This window comes from Coccinella septempunctata, chromosome 3, assembly GCF_907165205.1.
Source record: "Coccinella septempunctata chromosome 3, icCocSept1.1, whole genome shotgun sequence".
Lineage (NCBI taxonomy): Eukaryota > Metazoa > Arthropoda > Insecta > Coleoptera > Coccinellidae > Coccinella > Coccinella septempunctata.
Genome location: NC_058191.1, coordinates 24,874,095 through 24,896,063, shown reverse-complemented (window position 1 = coordinate 24,896,063; position 21,969 = coordinate 24,874,095). Strand labels below are relative to the sequence as shown.

At 34.5% G+C, this 21,969-nt stretch overlaps 2 protein-coding genes across 4 annotated transcripts; one reads left to right on the top strand and one right to left on the bottom strand.

Moving 5' to 3' along the window:
• Positions 1-66: 66 nt before the first annotated feature.
• On the top strand, positions 67-1,208 carry LOC123309070 (anaphase-promoting complex subunit 10). The gene is made up of 3 exons (XM_044891929.1): positions 67-441; positions 496-732; positions 787-1,208. The coding sequence occupies exons 1-3, from the start codon at positions 321-323 to the stop codon at positions 993-995; spliced, it is 567 nt and encodes a 188-aa protein (XP_044747864.1). The 5' UTR covers positions 67-320; the 3' UTR covers positions 996-1,208.
• A 2,436-nt stretch (positions 1,209-3,644) lies between these two features.
• Positions 3,645-21,357, bottom strand: LOC123309068 (patatin-like phospholipase domain-containing protein 2). Of its 3 annotated transcripts, XM_044891926.1 has the most exons (11): positions 21,252-21,353; positions 20,926-21,189; positions 15,250-15,671; positions 11,675-11,932; positions 11,110-11,285; positions 10,806-10,961; positions 9,721-9,875; positions 9,192-9,276; positions 4,798-4,987; positions 4,213-4,348; positions 3,645-4,136 (listed from the first exon to the last, which is right to left on the bottom strand). In XM_044891926.1, exons 2-11 carry the CDS (start codon positions 21,083-21,085, stop codon positions 3,874-3,876), a joined length of 2,001 nt encoding a protein of 666 aa, XP_044747861.1. In that variant the 5' UTR covers positions 21,086-21,189; positions 21,252-21,353; the 3' UTR covers positions 3,645-3,873. The 3 variants fall into 3 exon arrangements, with proteins under 3 accessions (XP_044747861.1, XP_044747860.1, XP_044747862.1); XM_044891925.1 differs by having other exon boundaries at positions 20,926-21,357; XM_044891927.1 differs by lacking the exon at positions 10,806-10,961 and having other exon boundaries at positions 20,926-21,356.
• Between the last annotated feature and the right edge of the window lie 612 nt (positions 21,358-21,969).

The window sequence follows — 21,969 nt, the reverse complement described above, 5'->3', positions numbered from 1 at the left end:
AAATATGATGAAGTTGCGGCTCCTGTTTATCGGAATGAAACAAATAGTATGCTAGTCGCCATACGCCCATACATGTACCAAAAAGTATCAACTCTTTGCGTGTATATAACACCAAATTCATTTTCATTCAAACAAAATAGAGTAGATAAGACATTTTGTAGAACAAATTTGAATGTTAACATAACCTCAAACAAATTTTAAATTTCAAAGACAGCAATATCAAATCAAGAAGCAAGAAATAATCTAAGGAAAGTGGAGAACCCCCATAAAATAACCGAAAGCGAATTAGGGGTTACAAGATTTTTAAATCTTCTGAAGACATGTCTCAGAAAAGTCCCAAAGTTAATGATGATGAAGTGAATCCCGTAAAAGCAGAAAGAACTGGAACTGTTAGAGAGGTTGGAGCACAAGCTATATGGAGCCTTTCTTCTTGCAAACCAGGTTTGAAAAATCATGGTGTAGTATATTATGATATATCTAAACACCTTTTTTCAGGTTTTGGAGTTCATCAACTTAGAGATGATCGAGAGGATACCTATTGGCAGTCTGATGGACAGTTACCACATCTTATAAATATACAGTTTCAAAGAAAAACCACTATTAGTGACATTTACATTTATACAGATGCTAGACTTGATGAAAGTTACACCCCTAGTAGAATATCAATAAGGGTTGGCACTCATTTCAATGATTTGCAAGAGATTGAAGTTATTGTGCTTTCTGAACCAATAGGTTGAACTTCAAAAATTTTTATAGTTCAGAAGTTCCTTCATCCATATTTTTTAGGTTGGACACATATTCCTATCAAAGATATCCGAGGAAAACCCATCAGGTTATTTATGATTCAGATTGCTGTAATCAATAACCATCAGAATGGTAGAGACACCCATATGAGGCAGGTTAAGGTTCATAGTCCACTTGAAAGCCAAAGAGTATTTGATAATTTCACTAAGTTCTCTACTGTTGATTTTCAAAAATATGGAACAGTTAGATAAAATATTTTGTGATATTAGGATTTTATGAAATCACTTGTAAAATAGATAATTAATTGTGCTAAAATAGCACATTAATTACCCTCTCCATGAAAACTTATAGTCGGGGTATCTCTTGGTAAGTATTCATCGAAAGGATAATTTACAATGACTCATTATATAAAAAATTATAATTTGATGTTCTTGGATCTGATAATAAAACAATTCTTTACTTTTTTTGGTAAGCTTTCCTCTTTTCAAGTAATAATAATACAATAAGAAAAAACTAAACCCTTAGAAGACCAGTCCCCTTGCAGGAACATAAGGGCAATGATCCGAAGCTAGAGCAATTTAAAAACTTTTCAGTGGTGAAGAAAACATGGCGAATCAATAATCAATAGGTCACTAAACTCCCTCTGAAATTTCGATCATCTACAGGTTTCTCACATCAGCAGGCATTTTATTAAAAAGTCTTAGACCTGCTTGACCAGCCCCACCCTGCACTGCGTCATCATCATGAAATCTGGCGCAAGCTGGAATCTTTTTCTAGTTGCCGAGGCAATAACTGAGTCATTCTCAATGAAGTTCAATATTGCTGTTGTGGTACTTCTACACGTTCTAAAACCTTTTGGTTTTAAGTAAATTAATTAATTCTGTTCGCCATACATTTCTCAATTATTTTTGTGAATATTGGAAGATACTGATCTGTAATTCGATGGATCATCCTTTTTAAAGATCGGACGAACAAGAGCATATTTCAAATACTCCGCCTTCCCTGAAACACATATTTTTATGGTGCTTAAGAGCTTTATCAAGGTAATAATGATGAGATTCTTGATACACTTTAGTGGTGAAACATCGAAGCCATATATATGGCACTTCTTATTTTTTTAACGTTCTATTGTGTGTAACGCCTTTTTCTCGGGGTACTCGAGCGCCAGCTATTCTTTAAGGGAAAATAGCAAATCTTCCCTGGTAGCTGCGAGCCGAAGACAAGGTTCCGCGGTGTCTGGGTTAATAGCGACATCAGTGAAGGTCAAAATCAACGTATACAAATTATATTTGTCGACTCGTAAAAGGAAACACAAATGGCACTATTTAAAAACCTGTACAGTGAAAAAAAACTCGATATAATAGGTTGAACGGAAACAGTCTACTTTATACACTTGAAACAGGTTTATCTCGGAATCAGATACAAATGACAATATTAGTGAATTTACAGAGCAAAACGGACGGAATGAAACAGAGGATCCGATCTCAAACGCGGTGCGGGGTTTACGGACGCGTTCGCCAGCCAGAACCTGAGACGCACACTCAACGGACAAGTTATGGAGGGTAAAGAGATCTCTCTCTACCCTCCATAGGACAAGTATTGGACCTCAGCCAGGTTAGGGGATCAAATACGACGGCTCACCCTTAGTTGTTAGAGTTCTGCACTCCCCGGGTATCCACACCAGCAGAGTGCTTCACTAACCTAGGGGTGAACACTGGAAAGAACGAGAAAAATCAAGGAGGGGTAGCCGCACCAAAGTGCTTTTTGTACCCCCCCGGGTATCCACACCAGCAGGGTACTTTACTGATCGTAGGGCTGGAACTCAAACTGTGGCATGCGAGGGGTAGAAATGGAGGCTGAAGTTCCAACAATATAAAAAAATGGAGTGTCGTCTTACCTCTGGGTTCTAGTTCATCCACAGCGGACGTGCAGAAAAAAATCAACTAAAAACTCTTTTTGAAATTTCCCACAGTAAAATATAAAAAAAAATAGAAAATTCTCAACAAGCCCCGAAAACGAAAGTAATGCAGCAAGTAATTGGCACGGTGGATGCAAGGTAACCTCTCTCAATTTCGGCAATTAATTGGAAGTGAGTGACCTGCAGGGGGACATCTGATTTTATACCCACAGGGGAGTGCGGAAATCAGATGTGCCCCGGCTGTCGAAATTCGGTAAAATTTGCGTCGATGAAGGCATCTTAATTTCGACTTATCTATGCTGGCGAACAAAAACTCGGTTCTCTTCCAATTCAGGATGTTTTATACGGTGCGACATCATTTTTCAGAACTGAAACGGAATAAAAACGGTGCGGAATGTTTACAGTTCCAAACGATGTCGGAATCCTAAATAGGAAATTAAAAATATTCCTCTCAAAATTAATTCAAAATAAAATTACTAAAATGAAACAAAAAGATTATTCTAAAATGAGATAATGAAAAATACCTCTTCATTACATGTGCTTCTCATCACTTTCAAACAGTGAACTCTAAAGGTAGATAAACCATTTTTCTTGGTTTTTATAATATAATATTGGTTGCCATTTGAAAAAAAATTTTTAAGTAAACTTAAATCAAAGTCCGGCGTTTGTTGTGAATTCTCTGTAAAAATTTGTTACTTAGATTACAGTGAAGAACGTACAAAATGGCTACAATAATAGAGGTCTTGAGAGTTTTATAATCCTTCTAATTTTAAAGCGCAAAACCGAAGGACTGTATGAGGCTAAGGTTTTTACCAAAGATTATAGGGTTTTTATTATAACTCTTTGTTTTTGTATTATAATTCTTTGTTTGCTGGAAACATATGTCATCTGTTTTGCTCTGCATATCTCTTTCAGTTTGCGAGACCCCCTGACTGTACATCGAATTTGGGACACCCCGTACATGTTTCAATGAAAAGGGAGATTAAAAAAAATTGTCTTTTATTGAACAATTTTACAAATTCATAACAAAAATAGCTTCTAGTATTTAATACAATAATATAAATATAATGTCAAAAAACATTTTTCTATTAATTTAGTTTCTAATCTACATTATTGATTAATAATAATAATACAGGTAAGATAGCTATCACAATCGTTTTTTTTTTGGAACTTGAACAGTCTCAATTATTTACTTCCACCTCGGTTCTTTTTCAATCATCACCAACAAAGCTTAGCCTATAATTATTTTTGCTTTCATTTGTAACAGGAATTGGTTGGTCACTTTCTGGCCTTGAGTCATTTTTTGAATCGCTGTACGAATTATTCACATCATCTTCCGGTTCTTCAACTTTGAATGTACCAATCCACTCACTTTCTGGGTCAGAAAATAGGTTGGTATCTTTGTCCAGTATATCTTCGAGAGAGTACTCAGAAATTTCAGCCAAACTCCGTTTTCGTTCATTGGCACATATTTCTGTAAGAAAAAAAAAAATCTGAATGGAAGAGAAGTGAACAGGAAATAGAAATTAAAGAATTAACTTGAGATTTACCATCTTCACCATCCCAGTGCGTTGCACCCCAATCTTCGTCGTCGAATTCTAGAGCTTTATTTACATCTTTTTCTTGTGCTGTTTGAACTATCGGCGAATCGCTTTCAGTTACGTCGAAAATCTCGGTAACTTGAACCTGTAAAACACATAGATTGCTTTAGCTAAAAAAAAACACTTTTCTTTTCTGAGGTGCTTGTTGCAGGGAAAAATTGTAGTTGTTGGAGTAAGTTTTGAACTCTTTTTTTTAGAGCAATCAGGGCTTACTCAGAGTAAGTTTGTGAACGCAACGAAGACTGGTAATTATTTCTCCTTGATACCGCTGAGGATAAGCCATGTATGGACTGATGAAGCATAATTTTCATATTTTGACGAATTGCATAGGCAGAAAAATGAAATGGCTTCATAAAAAATATTTTGGGCTATCGTATGGCTAAATTCAGAAACAAAGTTGCAATAAACCAGGCAATCAATCCCATTATTAGCTATTTTTAAAGCAGTTTCAATCGCTTTTTTATTTGATATGAATTGGGCGAATACTGAATAGCAAATGAGCGAAGCCGATGTTAAATTCGAATAAAAACTTACAGTGTTATTTTCGTCCAAATAATAATAGCTCATAATAGTCTCATGCTGAGATGTGACCCTCAAAATGTTATCAAATGCATCTGCACCCATTTCGCAAGCATCTATTGTTATGCTTGGTGGTGGTTTCTGCTTCTGTATTGTTTTCTTGACTGTACTAACATCTGTGCTGGTTTCGGCAGGTGGAACCTCACTGTGAAAGTAAATTGAAAAATGTTACTTTTCGAAAGTGGGATTTTCGTAAGGGTTTCTGTAACAGATTTTGTTTGATTTTAATGGACATTCATTGTAGACATATTTATGCTTTGATCATTTTCAAAAGTTAATTTCGACATTCATTTTTATACAAATTTCTTAATACACTAATGTTCGTATTCTCCATAATCACCACTAACTACTTACAGAAAATGATGAGAAGCTTGTTCTAGAAGACAGGGCAACCTCTTAAAATGCTGGTAAGGAAAATTTTCTAAATGCCTAACAATTGTGATAAGAATACATAAATATCTCTGAAATATCTTTGGGGAGCACAAGCTCCCCAGCTCGTACAAACGAGCTTGTTCAAATTCATAACCAGGGCCCTCTTGCACCAAACTACTTTGCATCTTTTCACTTTGGATTTATTTGAATTTTGAATAGTTCATATATTTTGGTTTGGAAGAATGTTTTTATGAGATGTACTTTTAGTTTCCACTGGAATTTTCTCATTTTTTTTTCAATCCTGAATATTTCCGAATTATTTCATTTGAGAAGTGAAAAGATCAAAGTATTTGGGTGCAATAGGCCCCAGATAAAAGAACTGGGAATTCGCCCATCGATGCTCAAAAAAGCATTTTTTCCCAATATTCAGAAGCGATAAATATTTCAAGGTGCTGAAAGCTGAAATAACGTTTTGAAGATACGTGAGCCAAATTTAAGTGTCATCTGAAGAAAAGTTTCCATGATCCAAAATTTTCTGAGTTTTTATTTTATTATCTAGTGAAGCTATCCTTTTATGACATTCCACATCAGTCTTTGTGCTCGTACTCTAAAACTATCTACTGATTTTCAATTCAGTTTGGATGGTTTTTTTCAAATAAGTTTCAGATGCCTATAATGTCACATCCAGACCAAGGCTTGAACGCCAACGAACGCAGACTTTATTGAATGTGAAAATAAGCTTGGGGTTCAAAAAATTTGAAGCGATTCGGTACCTAGGAAGAATCAGGATGACAATAATACAATAAAACTGCATTCGTAATCAATTCAAAGGCCGAAATACACTTCGGCACGGAAGCTAAACAAATGGAGGTTCTCTATTACCATTTGTAATGAAATTCAAGTCTAGCACGGAATTCGAAGTCGGCAAAATTGCAAACTACATATACTTATGGCCGATCAACATTTACTTATTGATATTTATATTGACGGGTGTTGTTCTTCTAAATTATTTGTGATGAATGTACAATAACAATCCTTGATTCAGACGGTATGAAACTGAAGGTGTTGTGCAAATTCTTCATAATTTTTGACTGCCCTCAGGAATGTGATGTTTTCGCAATTTACTGAAAGCCGACAAAAGGATGCATGGTGGAAAGAGATAAGGTTCGATAACTCAATTAAATCCCAGTTTTGTTAAGACGGAATCCTGTTTGATCTTTATCCATTGCAAACACGTGGAAAGGGGCAGATGTCTAGGAGCTAATACAGACGTCAGAAAAATGTGGAGATCAAGGGCAAGGAATGGCGATAACATTTCCGTTCCATACATTTCCTCATGGTAATCATCATATGCATCCATATTCATAAGGACCATGTTTTAGAACTGGTTCAACGCAAGAAGATATAGAATATACAGAGTGAGTAGAAAGTAGCACGAAAGTTTCACTTTACTATTCTGTAGCAGTATAGATAAAGAATAATGCTCATACAGGGCAATTTTTATTACATTTTCATGTATGATTGAGGAGTTTCTCATTTCGTGAAACCCTATATTATATACAGGGTGAGTCTTTGACTCGTACAAATATTTTAACAGAAGATTCTTGAGGTCAAAAGAAACTCTTTTCTTTTTAACCATTTTTTCCGAATCGGCTCGGTTTAAAAGATACAGGCTGTTGGAAAACCATAGAAAAGGTTATTTTTAGTTATACGTATGTCACTAATGTTTTTATCGAATAAAATGAATTTCGGAGTATAGTTTTTCATTCATTTGATTAATCTTTTTCGAACACAAGATATCATCCACGTCTTCCAGTTTCCTCATTATGATCATTACGTACCATAAAAATATACCAAAAATTCAAAGAACCCAACCCTTGAAACTAAATTGGACGCTATCTAAGGAATATTTGAACGTTTTTTAAAATAGAAGTATCCTTCATATTTTCTCATATAATGCGTCGTTTTCCATTAATTTGATGTTCAAAAATTAAAAAGTATATATCAGTGAAATTTAAAAAATTGGGTCCTTTGGCTGAATACAACTCTGTTTAAAAGATCCCCAGATCCCCAGATGTTTAATTTCATAGATTAAGCTAGTTATTCTGAAGGTATTTTTATTTTTCCAGGGGTGGCACAGCTCATTATGAAAACTTAAACTGGCTATATCTTTTTATTATGGCCGAATTGGAAAAAATTGTTATGGGAAAAAGTGTTTCTTTTGACCTCAAGAATCTACTGATAAAATATTTGTACGAGTCCTAAACTCACCCTGTATATTCTTCAATGTAAGGTAATACCTACATAAGAAATATCGTATATAATTTTATAACTAGTGAGAGAAAAGGCGAATTTTAATTGATTGAATTTTTATTCTGCTCCGAGATCAAGTACCCAAATTGGTGATACATGATGAATTACAACTTTTTCAACCTAACGAGATAGAGGAAAATGCATGGCACATTACGGTCGTCTTTTTTCGAGAAACTAATAATACCATCAACTGCATTAGGTACTCTATCTTCTTTTGTTTTCGAGTTATTGGCCAAAAATATTAAAATTCAAATTTGGTCATTATCTCCGTTTCTGTTTGAGCTAGGATGTTGAAATGAGAACATTATGCAGACACTTTTTTAATAGCATTCCAGTGGCTATCTATGATTTTTTCCAACAGGTATATTTGCTGAGCTATAACATAAAGATGTATTTTTTCTGAAAACAGTAGATTAAAATAACTTAGAAAGACTGAAGGCGTTGTATGATATATCTCTGAAACGGCAAAAAAATGGCGATTCTTTTAAGTCATTTTAAGCTACTGTTTCCATAAGAAAAAACACAAATTTATGTTATAGCTCAGCAAATAAACCTGTGGGAGAAAATCATAGTACGCCACTGGATTGCTATCAAAAAAGTGTCTATATAATGTCTTCATTTCAGCATCCTAGCACAAACAGAAACGGAGATAATAACCTAAGTTGAGATCGCTCAAATTTAAATTTTGGCTTATAACTCAAAAACAAAAGAAAGAAGATAGAGGAATGCAGTTGATGGCATTATTTATTAGTTTCTCAAGAAAAGACGACATGAATGGTACATTCATTTTCCTCTATCTCGTGGGGTTAAAAAGTTGTAGTTCAGGTATCACCAATTTTGCCCACGCTGTACAGGGCCCTATAGGTATTATAGCAAACTTTTTTAATATTCGTATTATTCAAGTTCACTATTTGTATAACGAAACTGCAACCAGGTATCTGGTTATTTCATATTTTTCAATGAGACAGACCCAATATCATCCTTAATTTTTCATTCAACAATTTTTGTTTACTTCTATATGGTGAAGAGGTGAAGTCCGCATACCTGGCTGGCAACGCTGCAGTGCCAAGCGTTACCTACAACGATGTATCAAAAATTCACATATTCTCTCGTACAAGGAGATTTTCAATATAGATCCAAAAATCCTAGATGAAAACGAGAGAAAATTTTGATACAGAATATATTTCTTCCAAAAAAAGGAATGTGAAAAGCCAAAGAGTGTAGTTTATAGAAACCTCTCATACTCATGACCTCCCACAATAATTTACGATTTCGCAAGGATTCTTCCTTCCCAGAAAACGAATTGAAAATGGAAAATAACCTCGTATCAACAAAGTACTAAAAAATGGCACGTATATAGATAAAAACAACAAAATTCACCCAAGCTGGAAAGATAAGACGATTCCATCTGTCATGAGATATTTTCGGGAACCAAATACGAAAACTATAACCAAGTCTAACCTTTCCAATTCATTAAATTACATTGTCAAACAATGGCCAGATAATGTTTCAAGTATGCGATTAGTCATCGGGGCGATTACCGCAAAACATAATTAATAAATCGTCTCTGAACTTTGCACGGAGTGCATCAATTAGCATAGATGGGCATCCTGTTCAAATGCATGAAAAATGTGATAAAAAGCATATCCGCCTATCTGACTTACCTACTATCGTCGATGTTCAGCGTAAAGTTCACGTTCATCTTATTTTGAGTTGCGTAATCTTGGCAGGATTCCACCTCGAAATTGTCTGAAAAAAAATTGTTTATTCTACAACAGCAGACAAAGTTGATCATTAGTTCGAAGGAGATTATATCGCGTGTAGCCTTGACTTAAAAATGCATTTGCGAGACGGTAGAGATATATCTACATACAGAGAGTGAGGAAAAAGTACCGCACAAAATTAATATCTGTGGTTATTACTATTTTGTTGAACCATTTCATCCCTACAATAAAAAAGGGTAGATTAAAGACCCCATAATACAAATCATCATCAGCAACTAAACGTCTATCAATTTCTGGCAAAACGTTGCCATTTAAAAATTTCTCAATACCCCTGGTAGAGGGTACAAGAAGAGTTGCATAATTCGAAATAAAAACTGACTTCCGCAAGTATTTCTCTACAAAATAGTGAAGATATGTATTTCGTGTGTCACTTTTTACTCAGTCTCCATATTATGTATGTGCTACTTACTTCCATATTCTGTGATATCCAATTGACATGAGATCTGCGCCGTCATTTGCTGATTTGACCTGTTCGCCTTACTTAGGATCTGTCCCATCTGGTCCATACAGTATTTGCTTGCCTCCCAGACGCTGTTACCCAATTGGGGAGCGGCTGACATGAACCTGTTGAAGAAACTCATGTGAGAAAATGTGTCAGATTTGGTTCAACTTTGCGTTTCTTCAGGCCCAACCTACACCAATATGAATAAGGGTTTTATGGATGGCATCAAAGAGAAAACGAAAGAAATGTCCGTTACTGGCTAGAGTTCTGAACGAACTTTGGGTTTCGCGGCTCAACATCGAAAAAGACAAAATGTGTTTATTTTCTCTGAACTATACAGGGTGTCTCGAAATTTACGAAACAAAATTTGGTCGCAGATTGGAGGGACAAAATTAGGGAACCCCTATTTTTTATTTGACCAGCCTCTTTCGCCCCTAAAAATAGTCTTTTTTTATCTCAGAATCCGGTCATAAGAAAATAACCTAATTTGATGCATTGGAGTTTTATGATATGCAAAATCTCATAGTGCTACGAGACCCATGAAATGATTTTTACTGGGCCACAATATCTTTGGAACAAGAATAGGTAGCACTATGGAATTTCGCAGATCATGAATATCTGTGTGCCAAATTTATTGATTTTCGTATGACTGGATTCTGAGATAAAAAGAGAAGACTCATGGCAAAAATCAAAAATAGGGGTCTCCTAGTTATCCCTGTATAACATTCCTTTCGAAAATCTCTCCCTTATTTCCTCACATCATGAATGAATATTTCGAAGTGGACGTATAGTATAGCGATGTATGGACAGAAATGTTCGACGAGGGTACTTTGATAAAATAGACCACCATAACAAGCCACCATGTGGAAAGATGGAATCATATAATCTAACAAGAAATTCATTAGGTTGTTCATTAAGTTCTTTTCGGTAGATCAAAATGGTAGACTATCTTTGTAAGCGGTTAAAGTTTCAAACTACCCTCGTGAAGAGACGAGCAGTGCACTCTGAAGACAAAAAGCCGTTTAACTTTCTCTTTTTCTGAATCAAATCACCTTTGCTCGCGTATCAAATGATTATGTAAAGGGTTAAATCTGACCATCCTGTACGTCAATTCTTTCATTTCATAACGCTCTCCAATGGCGTTAGTGATTTGAATATTGATCAAACTTCTGTACATCTCGTAGTGCTTTCTGTTGACTCTATAAAACCTAAAATAAGAATGTTTCAGAGTGTCCACTGGCAAATTCAGGCCGAATACAGGTGTCGAACGTCGAACCAGAAAGACAAAAAAAAAATCTATGTATAACAAGAAATATTGTCAACTGTCATTTTCTTAGAAAGTATTGAAACACTTACTTTGTTATTGTCGCGTAGACTAAATCGGCAGGTACAGTGTAGGGAAGACTCAAAACGGATAGTAACTTCATTCCTCGGTGTTTGAAGAGCCAATTGAGTAGACCCTTGTTGGCTTTTTCTATGGCTTCCTGGAAAATGCTTATTACGGTGTCTGGCATGTTGGATACTAGGGCTTCCTGAAAACAAAGATGAGGATATGTAATTTCCCTTTAAAAGGTTTGTAATTTCCCTTTAAAAGGTTTGTAATAAAGGATTTCGGTCAGAGTTGCAACCCAAAAATTTCGAAGGTTTTCTACTGCCTACCACAGAGAAAAGGAACTTCAAACGGATTTATCATGTTGAGGTTCGCTCTATGTGTCTTCTTCAGATTTATCTATGTATTCCATAAACTCATTATACATATTACATATATGCGTTTAATGAGTCTACATATTTTGATATCTTATAAGATGTTTTCAAAGGCTAGTCTTCATTTGACAAAATGAACCAATTGGAGCTGCTAGCTGCTATTGAAGCGTAAATGAAAAAAAGTATGATTCCATTATAAAGCTTGCAAGATACTCACTTGTCTCTGAAGCACACACTCCTGACACTGAGGATCGTATTCCAGGTTCTCGTCCTTCTCAGAAACGGCGAACGTCGAATGAACGGCTAGACACCTTGTGCAATTGATGAGGTTGTTCCTGTGCAAGAATCTGAGTGCGTCGTCGAATCCCTGTTTGCACATGTTCGACAACACCTCCGGCTTGGGCGGAAACAGTATCCTCGCTATTCTGTACATGTTGTGCTTCGAAAGTTCTATGCTTGTGTTGGCTACATTTATCTGGAAAAAATTGGGAAAACGAAATTGAATTAACAAGCTTTGTAGATGGGGAGGGACGATGCTAAATCGGGATTTACTCGAGCATCGCGGAGACCTAGTGCATTTTGAAGGTAAGGTGGTGAAAAGAAAAAAGGTTCTATGATGTATGCACTTCCAGCGGTGGGGAAAGCGTCTGCAGGTTTTCGAAGATGTAAAAAAAATCGTCAGGTGTACATACTCGAGCGTGTCAGATTAAGATACTGTAAATGCCCTTCGTATCTCTGATAATAAATTCATGTCAATCTGACACTTTACGTGGTGGGGCTGGCAGTACGGAAGAGTTGAAAGTGGTAAAAAAAAATGTTTTTCGAACATGTCAGATTTTTAGAGGATAGATATGTTAATTAGATCTAAAGGAAGCTACTTTTCAAGGGACACTTCGGAATTCGGACGTGACGCAAGGTCAAAGCGGTCCTATGAAAATGCAAAAAAAAAACGTTACTTGCATGCAGATACTCCGAGCGTGTCAGATTTTCATACAGATGGTTAATCTCGGTGTTGCAGACGTGTTGAACCCATTAATCTGATACTAATCAGGCCAATCAGGGGGTGTTTTCTTAATCTGACAGTTTGAAGATGATAACAAGGCATTTTCATTGTGGAAGGTGTAGATAATAAAATTTGATACAACTTTTTTCTGAACCAATTTTATATATTCTTAACCGTTTTCGAGTTACGGGCGTTTTCAATAATCCTTTCTATTCATTGTTTCAGTTACTGAAGATAGAAAATGCATGTGATTTCGTTTCTATGATCTATCTGTAGATATATTTTAGAATGGTTACCAATGGTTACTAATCGTCAGTAAGTGAAACGATGGATAGATAGGTTTATTGAAAACGGCCGTTAGAGGTCGATAAGGGCGAGGAGCTTAGCCACACATGCGAAAGGCCAAGGTCAATATAGAAACCCAGTTTAATGTACATTCATCGCCATATCTCCTTCAACCTTCAAAAGTAGAAAAAATTGCTTCGGACAAATTTTGTAGAAAATGTTATGCTCTATAACTTTTATAATGAAATGGATGAAACAATTTGAAGCCCAGGAGAGGAGATAATTCAAAAAAACTGTTTTTTGACCTTTATGGCCAATTTTAATTGTTTCTTCAGATTCAGAAAATATATACTTTTCAAAATGTAATTATATATATCTCAATCCGACACGCTCGAGTATGTAAAATGATCGTTTTTTTTTAAATTATTCTGACAGGCTGTCCTCGACAATTCCCCTATATACAGGTCTAATTTTTAGTAGAGGTACTCTACAGGGTCCAAGGTATCTCCCCTTATATTAATCAAACAAGCTCGAGTAAATCCCGAATTTTCCTCTTAGGGAGGGAAATTCATTCATCGCCATATATCTCAAAAACGAACAATGAATTTTATATCATAAAAAAGTTTTTCAAATTACAAGAATTGTAAATGGCCGCCTCCAACTAGAAATAGTCCATTCATCGGTAATATCTAGAAATTCGAAGCATTTCGAAACAAATGAACATGAACAACAATGTTCATGAAACATCCTGTATATGAGGACTGCGTGAACCTGGTCTACACAAATGATTTTGTAGGTTCATTATCGTAACTTTTGGCTATGAAACCTACTCAAGGACATCTGAGCAATTGTGTTTTAGTAAAGAGAGTATTCAAATCATTTTAACCGCATCAGTGCAGTAGAAAAGCAGCACATGAAATCCTACAGTAATAAATTAATCACTGATAATCTACAGAGATTATTATCTATCTAAATGATTTCCATTTTGGTTTGTTCATCGATAGTTCAAGGTCTTCATATTTAATTTACGGAACGAATTCTCAATGAATTGACTTGATGAAAGTAATTGATTGAATCATCGGGAAAATTGTGTACAAATTATTACGATTTTGTTCGCACTATTACTGACCGTTGAGGCACTAAGTTTCTGAATCTCTACAAGGTTTTTGAGGGCTGGTTCACCAGATTAGCATCATATTTGCCGTAGGAACAAATATATGTCATTACAGGTGTGGCCAAGCTCTTTTTTGTCTTTCTGGCGCTACGTACTGTGTAAAATATCATCTGCAGGTGAATATGACTATGCTATGGGCAAACAATTTTAGGGGTCTGTGAATTTTTCATAGATATTTTACTGACTAATTAACAATATTTTCAATTGGAAAGATAATAAAGCAAAAAAAAACACATGTATCATGTTTTTTAATTTTCTGGAGTACAATAATATGTTTTTCATTGAAAAAATACGATGTACAGAAAAAAATTCTAGCAAATAAACACGGTATTTAATCTTGGGAGCACGTCCCACGTCAGAACAATTTGCACAATTTTCCATAAAACCCTATGTTAGATTTTTTAATCATGAGCATTATGACGTTGTCCCACGTCACGTCAGAGTAATCTGTAGGCACCTTAAAGAGCTGCCACTTTTTTTTCGGCTATAAAGGTATATCCATATTTAGGACATTATTTTTTCGTCATTCAACCTTCGTACCAAAGGTGAGTTATGACGTCTCAAAGATTGATATAATGTTTTTATAAAACTCTATTTTATGATTGTTAGATAACAATCGCCAGCTTCTACGGAGCTAAGAGGTCTATTGTTTCTGGTGGAAATCGAAAAAAGGTTTTTTGAATTATGGTGTAAAATTTTTGATAAAAATTGTTGTGAGCACGATACACGTCGCAATTTTGCATCAATCTGTGTAAAATTCTTGACGCAGCCACGTTCTACATAAAGGTGGCAATTTAGGAGTTGATCCTAGAAAATAACTGAACATTCATTAAGTATAGATTTCTTCATTCCAGAAGATGCTCAAAGAGATGAACTCTCATTATCAAATTTTATTAATAATTATTTTGAATAATAAAAATCATGTAAAAAATTGTTTCAATTTACATATCGAGGTTTTCGATTAACTACTCAGAATTATTTTAATTAGGGTAATGATACAATAATCTAGGATTAATATGAGGTAAAATAACTATCCTTAATTACAAAGTGTCCTGTGATTGAAAAAAATAGTTCGAATTCGAAAATCGGCAATTTTAGGTACTTTCATAAAATTCTAATTATTTTGGAAACGGTACATTTTCGCTGAACTGATGTTGGTTTCATTCGATAGTATTTGTTCTACTCTATCGTAGTGTGACGTGGATTCGCGGGAAATTATTTATGGCATACACTGACAGACAAAGGCGAGAATGATTATATAAAATAATAAGTCTTCCATTTCTTCAGTGTAATAAAACAAATTCGAATGAAAATTTCTGCTACCACTTACATGGAACAACTGCGAGCTGTCGTCCCTCGGGCAGATGTCACTCTCTCCACAGAAAGGACTGACGGTGATGGTGTTTTCGTCAATGGTAGGCAGGTTATCGCTGCAGCCTCCATCCATATAGCGGTAGCCCCTGAACTTTGGGGGCCATATGCCTGACACTATGGGTATGAAAGCAGAGGCTAAGAGAGCCTGAATGAGCTCCTCTCTGCTGTCGAACTGGGACACTATGACATTTTTTCCGTCGCATACCCTGGTCATAGAGATGTGCAACCTCCCGCTGACCCTTATGTGGGCATCATCTGGCAGGTATTTTTCCAGACCTTCCAAAAGCAGATTGTTGATGTTGTAGGAGGGGGAGAGGGGTCCTAGAGACTTTTTTCTAGCCTCTGTAGCTGCTCGGAGAACATTGCTGGTTAAGTCGCCTGCAAAATTTACAAGTTGATTGTTATATAGAAGTGAATGCATATCATAGTTTTATCGAATTGATGTGGCCGATACTTGATGAAAACCCATAATTAAAGTGAAGGAGCTAAGTTTTTCAACAGTACACGTAAATTGTTTTCCAACACGTTTGGTGGAAGAACATCTTATATTATCATGTAATTAGGTTTCTTTTGTTTTATAGATATAGTTATTTTTATGAAGACATTCTGTGCATGTGATACGATTTTATATGCTGAAAAATATTCATTCACACCGCTCGAAAATTGAAATGGGTAGGTAATATTACAAGATGTCCCAGGATTGCTGGGAATAAATTGGGATTTATGTTCAGAATCTCAAAATAAGCGAAAAGTTCCCATGGAGTCATACGCGGAAACGCTCCGTTGAAGAGTTACGTTACTTCAAAGAAGACGACTTGATTATGGATTTATTCAATTTCTTCAGAGGGACAGAGATAAACAAATGAAATTTTGCAGAGGTATTTTTCAAATAGAGATGCATCTGGAACTCGATTTTTCGCCGATTCACCATTGCTACAAAGGGGTGAAATCGACAACCCTTTTTTATTTTCCACCATAACTTTTCACTCAAGCTCATTAAAAAATATGTATTGAAATGACGATTTTTTCTGGGAACTTTCTTGCCTTTCGACTGTGTCCGTAAAATAATGAATAAGATCCTTATTTGGTCTGCTTTTGAAGATCACATCGGCATATTCCTCATTTGAACATTTTTTGGCATAATTTGTGCTCAAAACAAATACACACAACCAAATAAATCATTTATACTTATTATGCTGGTAGTCAAACTGACGAAATTACAAAAGGTCGATCCTAAGAAACGACAGATCATGGTGGCTTTTGGTTGGTTGTTTAAAAACCGAGTCAAAAACAGAACAAAGTTAAGAAAATAATATCATTTTTACGATAAAAACAATATAGTATTCAAATGAAATTGTCTTTTCAATATATAATATTTAAAGATGATATTCGAAGCCTGTGGTAGTTATGGTAGAAAATTTTCTTAATGCATAATGCTCAAATAAATTAATTACACGTGTAAATTATTCGTTTCTAATTCCGGAAAAATCGAAATCTTTCGGTATTTTCTTAGACTTTCTAACAAAGTTTCTTGTAACTGGAAGAATAAAATTCAATCAACATAACAGGAGCTCAATCAAAATAGAATGAGCCCTTCATCTGTGAATTAGAAACGTACGGCCCTGCAGCTTGTATTTGTTATAGTTCAAGAATGATAATATACTGCGGTTTGGTTTGACTATCCACAGATAAGATGTCCAATGGCTGATGAATGATTTTTTCGAGATCAACTGTATTCTTGTGGCTGTCTCTACGAATGAGATAAAGAACAACAAATTATTTTGGCTGATAGATCTAAGGGGTTGAATACTCAAAGCTTATATACACTGTGAGTCTTTGACTCGTACAAATATTTTAACAGTGTAATCTTCTGTTCGAAGGAAACACTTGTTTCTTATACCATTATTTCCGATTCGGTACAAAATTTTTCAAAATTCACACATACTTTTCAATCTCTGAACATTAAATTACTCGAAAACGGCGTATTATACGACAAAATATGAGGAATACTTGTATTTTACAAAACTTTCAAATATTCATTAGATAATGTCCAACTCAGTTTCAAGAGTTGGGCTTTTTGAATTTTTGTTATTTTTGTGGTACCTACGTAACGGTCATAATGACTAATGAGAAAACTGGAAGATCTTGTATTCGACAAATATTCATCAAATAAATGAAAAACTATATTCCGAAATTCATTCAATTCGATAAAACCGTTTGTGAGATTAAAAAAATGTTGTTTTATGGTTTGTCAACAGCCTGTATCTTTTGAACCAAGCTGATTCGTAAAAAATGGTAGAAGAAAAAAGTGTTTCTTTTGGACTCAACAATCTTAAAAAATTTGTACGAGTCAAAGTTTTTGAAACTATGATAGCTCATTATTTATGGAAAGTATATTAAAACTCATTTGAATATAACTCATTCGTCATTTGGAAACTAGCAAAGTACATGCTCGCATCGGCATATAATCAAAAATCAAACCGAAAGTTATCAACTATCAAAATCCTTATTCCAAATAAAGCGATCTCGAAATGCCGATGAGTTAACAATGAAAGTTCAACAACACGCTTTTTTCAAATTTGCTTATCAATTTAAATCCACATCATTCCTGTTTTGTTTGGGAAAGTGATAAATTTCAACAAAGAACTCGAGTTCCGGAGAACAAATAAGGGATTGCGAACATTCCCATTTTATCTGCATTTCATAGATCTCTCAGAAAATTCCGTAATAGTGAAATCAAGCATTCAAGTGCCATCAGTTGAATTGTCCCAAGTGAGAAAGGTTTATTCAGTTCTTCTACCAAAATTTCCTCTTTGTTATTTTATTTTTCAAGAATATGTGAAAACTATGATATTCGTTTGATTCTTTTCATATCACCTGCAAAAAAAATTCTGCGTTCGCTAATGGTGACAATATTTCGTTTCTGCGCGCTCATGCTGCTCATTCCTGGGAAAGATAGGATTGTTATTTTACCAAAAATAATGTTATTTTCGATTTCTGAGCCGAAAATAGTCTCAAACCACTGAGCTGAAGCTGAGAATATTGATTGTTACTTCGTGGTCAAAAACAATTCCGTCCGTCTGTTCGTAAACGATGTAACTCTCGAAATAAACAAGCTACAATGAATTGAAATTTTCAGGATTGGATTAAGGTACGAACGCATCGTTTAAGGGTAATGTCAATCAAATCAAATCAAATCAAATTCGTTTAAATCGGCACAAAACCGGAACGATGGTTTAGTTACGGTCTGTAGTCTGTATTTTTTCTCGATATTTGAAAAAAATGCCGATCGATTTGTAGGTATCCTGTATAAAAGAAAAAAAGAAAGAAAAACAATTTTGTAGTTCTGTATATCGAAATTCACCACACTCCGTTGAAATCTTGAATTTTTGCATACACAGGCCATTAAGAAAATTCGTTTTCTTTAAATTCAACCAGTTTAACGAGAAATTCAAGAAGGGCAACTCTTTCAAAATGAAAAAAATTTCATTCTATAGGAGAATTTGATGTACAAAATTTTGCGACCTAAACATGAGACATGGTTTTAGGAATTGTGAGCTGGATCTACCTACGTATTGAAATGAAACACAATAGGAATGAACAGACGTTTCTTCATAGCAGCTTCATAGTAGGACTCAACAGAGAAATTTTTTTTACTAGTGAATGAAATAAAATATTTTTCTCGATATTTCCACATAAGTCGCTCATTTTCAACTTTAGGAAGAAAGGTGATATGAGCTTTGTTGCTGAGAATGTTATTACGAATCGAAATGCATGATAAAATGTAGGGTGTTCCATTTAAAAAAAAACATAATTTTATGAAATATTTTGAAACGCGACTGTCAATTTTTTTTTCTGCATCGAGAAGGCCAATAAAAATGCTTCTATTTTGTCTTTTCAACCGAATTCGTTATTCAATAATCATAACGGAGTTGGCACGGTGCCGACTTAATTTGGAACACCCTGTATATGCCATACACCACTTGACCGGATTTACTTTTATTCGGTTAACATAGTCCTAAATTATTTTTATATGTAATTGACCGGTGCCACAAGATAAGAAAATACCGAATGTTACTGAAAATCTCTGCTTGATCTGAATTATTTTTTTGTATTTGAACCTGGAGGTTCGATGAAGCAAACAATAATTAACGGCATCACAATTTTTTTTCAGTGAATATATAATTTAAAAACTATTTCAGCCCGGGTATTGATCGCAAAATAAGAATATAGATTAACGACCTTGAAACGTGCGTAAATCAAAAAAGTTTCAATTTCTATATATTTATATATAGTGAATATATAATTTAAAAACTATTTCAGCCCGGGTATTGATCGCAAAATAAGAATATAGATTAATGACCTTGAAACGTGCGTAAATCAAAAAAGTATCAATTTCTATATATTTATATTGACTTATCATTCTTTCAAGTCAACAACTATACTTCTTGTTGATATACCACTGTCCTAATCCGATAATCCAATCTAATTCACACGATATTTGGAATAATATTTAGCTAATCTCTCATATATTTAACATTTACAGAGAGATAATATATCGAATGATAATTATATTTATTCAAATCGACAAATTTTCAAGATAAAATAACAAAAGATCGATATATTTAATTCATAGTGACACCTTTGAGAGGCCCTCGAATGTGCGAGTAAATTCGACATCAAATCACAAAATGTTTTTGATAATATGCAAAAATTGATCCACTTCAATCAGATCAGATAAAAAGCCCTTCGAATACACAGAAAAATCAATGAAAAAATGCTCGTTTTATAAGGGCTCTAGTGAATATTTTTTTCTACGCTCAGCAAATAGTTTTATGACTTTGAGTCGTTGATTGAAAATCAAAACCACTAATGGCCGTTACACCGTTTCATTAAATAATGATTGAATTCTCCAACATTGTTTACATCATACAATATTCTAAGAAATTAACGTAGTTAAGAATCAGAATTTAATGATTATTTAATGAAACGGTGCCAACTTCCATGGAAAACTGAAAATATGCAAGAGTTTCGTTCTTATAAACAAAACTTCAGCATTCAGAGAAAATATTGTTGATATTTTGTGTTTGAGTTTAACGAATTTGCATCAGGTAGAGGCCAATTTACAATTGTAATTTGTAATGTAAGTTTTACTTCTATCAGCACGAGTATCAGCAGTTCTAGGTTCTAAGCCGAGTACAATTTGAAAGAAGAAATTCCAAAGAAAAGTATAGAACCTACGAGTAAAGTTATACAAATTAACAAATTTATAGGTAAACATGTTTTTGAGTTAATATAGCATGAAACAATAAGATCACATCAAACTCACTACAAATATTCGAAAAATAGGTGGATAAACCGCAAAAGTAAACCAAAAATTTACTTCAACTTGTTATCTGGGGGGTATAGATAATGAAATATCGAAAAAGACATAAAAAATCACTTCAATTCGATCCTCTTTATTTTTCGTACAAGAACGACAAGAAGAATGTAGATCCAGAAAAAGATAAGTGATTTCTGATCAGAAATAAATTGAGTAATGAATCAGTTATTGAGGTATTTGAAGGAATTCCGCAAACATATTAATCATAATTTAAATTTCGGTAGGTTACATCACTTTCTCTTCACTTACCTAGAGGTAGATCACAAAGAAGGCAACAAGCTGCTATAGCGCCTGCTGAAGCACCAGAAATTTTGTTCAAAAGCAGGTGCGGGGCATACTTTCGGAAGCAACAGGCAACTCCTACATGATAAATGCCCAAAAATCCACATCCAGCAAATGAAAGATTCATAATCACTGCACTCCAATAAATCCAAAAAAATATATTAATGTGCGTAAATTTATTCACTCAAGCGACTGGCTTGTTTATAAACAGAAAAGAAGGACGTTGAATAACTAAAAAAAAAATTCACGGTCAAAGATTCGATCGCTCCGAATTTATCTATGTTCGACTACACCTTCTGCTGTCCAATTCGTTACTGTGACAATTTTTGAGGAAACGGAAATAATATAGAGGAGATAAAGTAGATTGAAATTGCGACGTCCTATCTTCTCCTCTCTTTCTTACTATATGAATGGGGAGCCTTCACAGCTGAGTGAGATAACGGGCAAGAATAGATAACGTACCAATGTTGCCAAACTTACGAAAGCAAAGTCGTCAAAATTAATTTGAGAGATTGAAGTCTTTTAATTATAAAAGACTTCAATCTCTACATATCATTTTCCTACTGAATTATTTATTGACATTACCAATCAATATTAAATAATACTTATAACATGAGTTTAAAATAATAGTAACAAAAATATAATTTCACATACCACATTTATAACACAATATAAGGCCTAATCATTGAGGGTTTAATACTAAATGGCCCAATGAAAAAAATAAAGGTGCATTCAAAAAATTCGTCGTCAAGAAGGCTATTGCTATGGAATTTTGAAATTTGATAAGTATTCAGTGTCTAAGGGTGTCGCTGAACTTAAGCCCTACATTTTTCGAAGAGAAAACATATACCAATGACTTTTTTAAGATTAATTCCTCACCACAAAATGTTTTGGTTGAAGTATTGAGTATTAAACCTCCATTCTCAACTTAAATACTTGAATACTCAACAAGCTCAGCGTTACATTCCATCATTGAATATATCAACCCTCAATACTTGATAGCCTACTTGA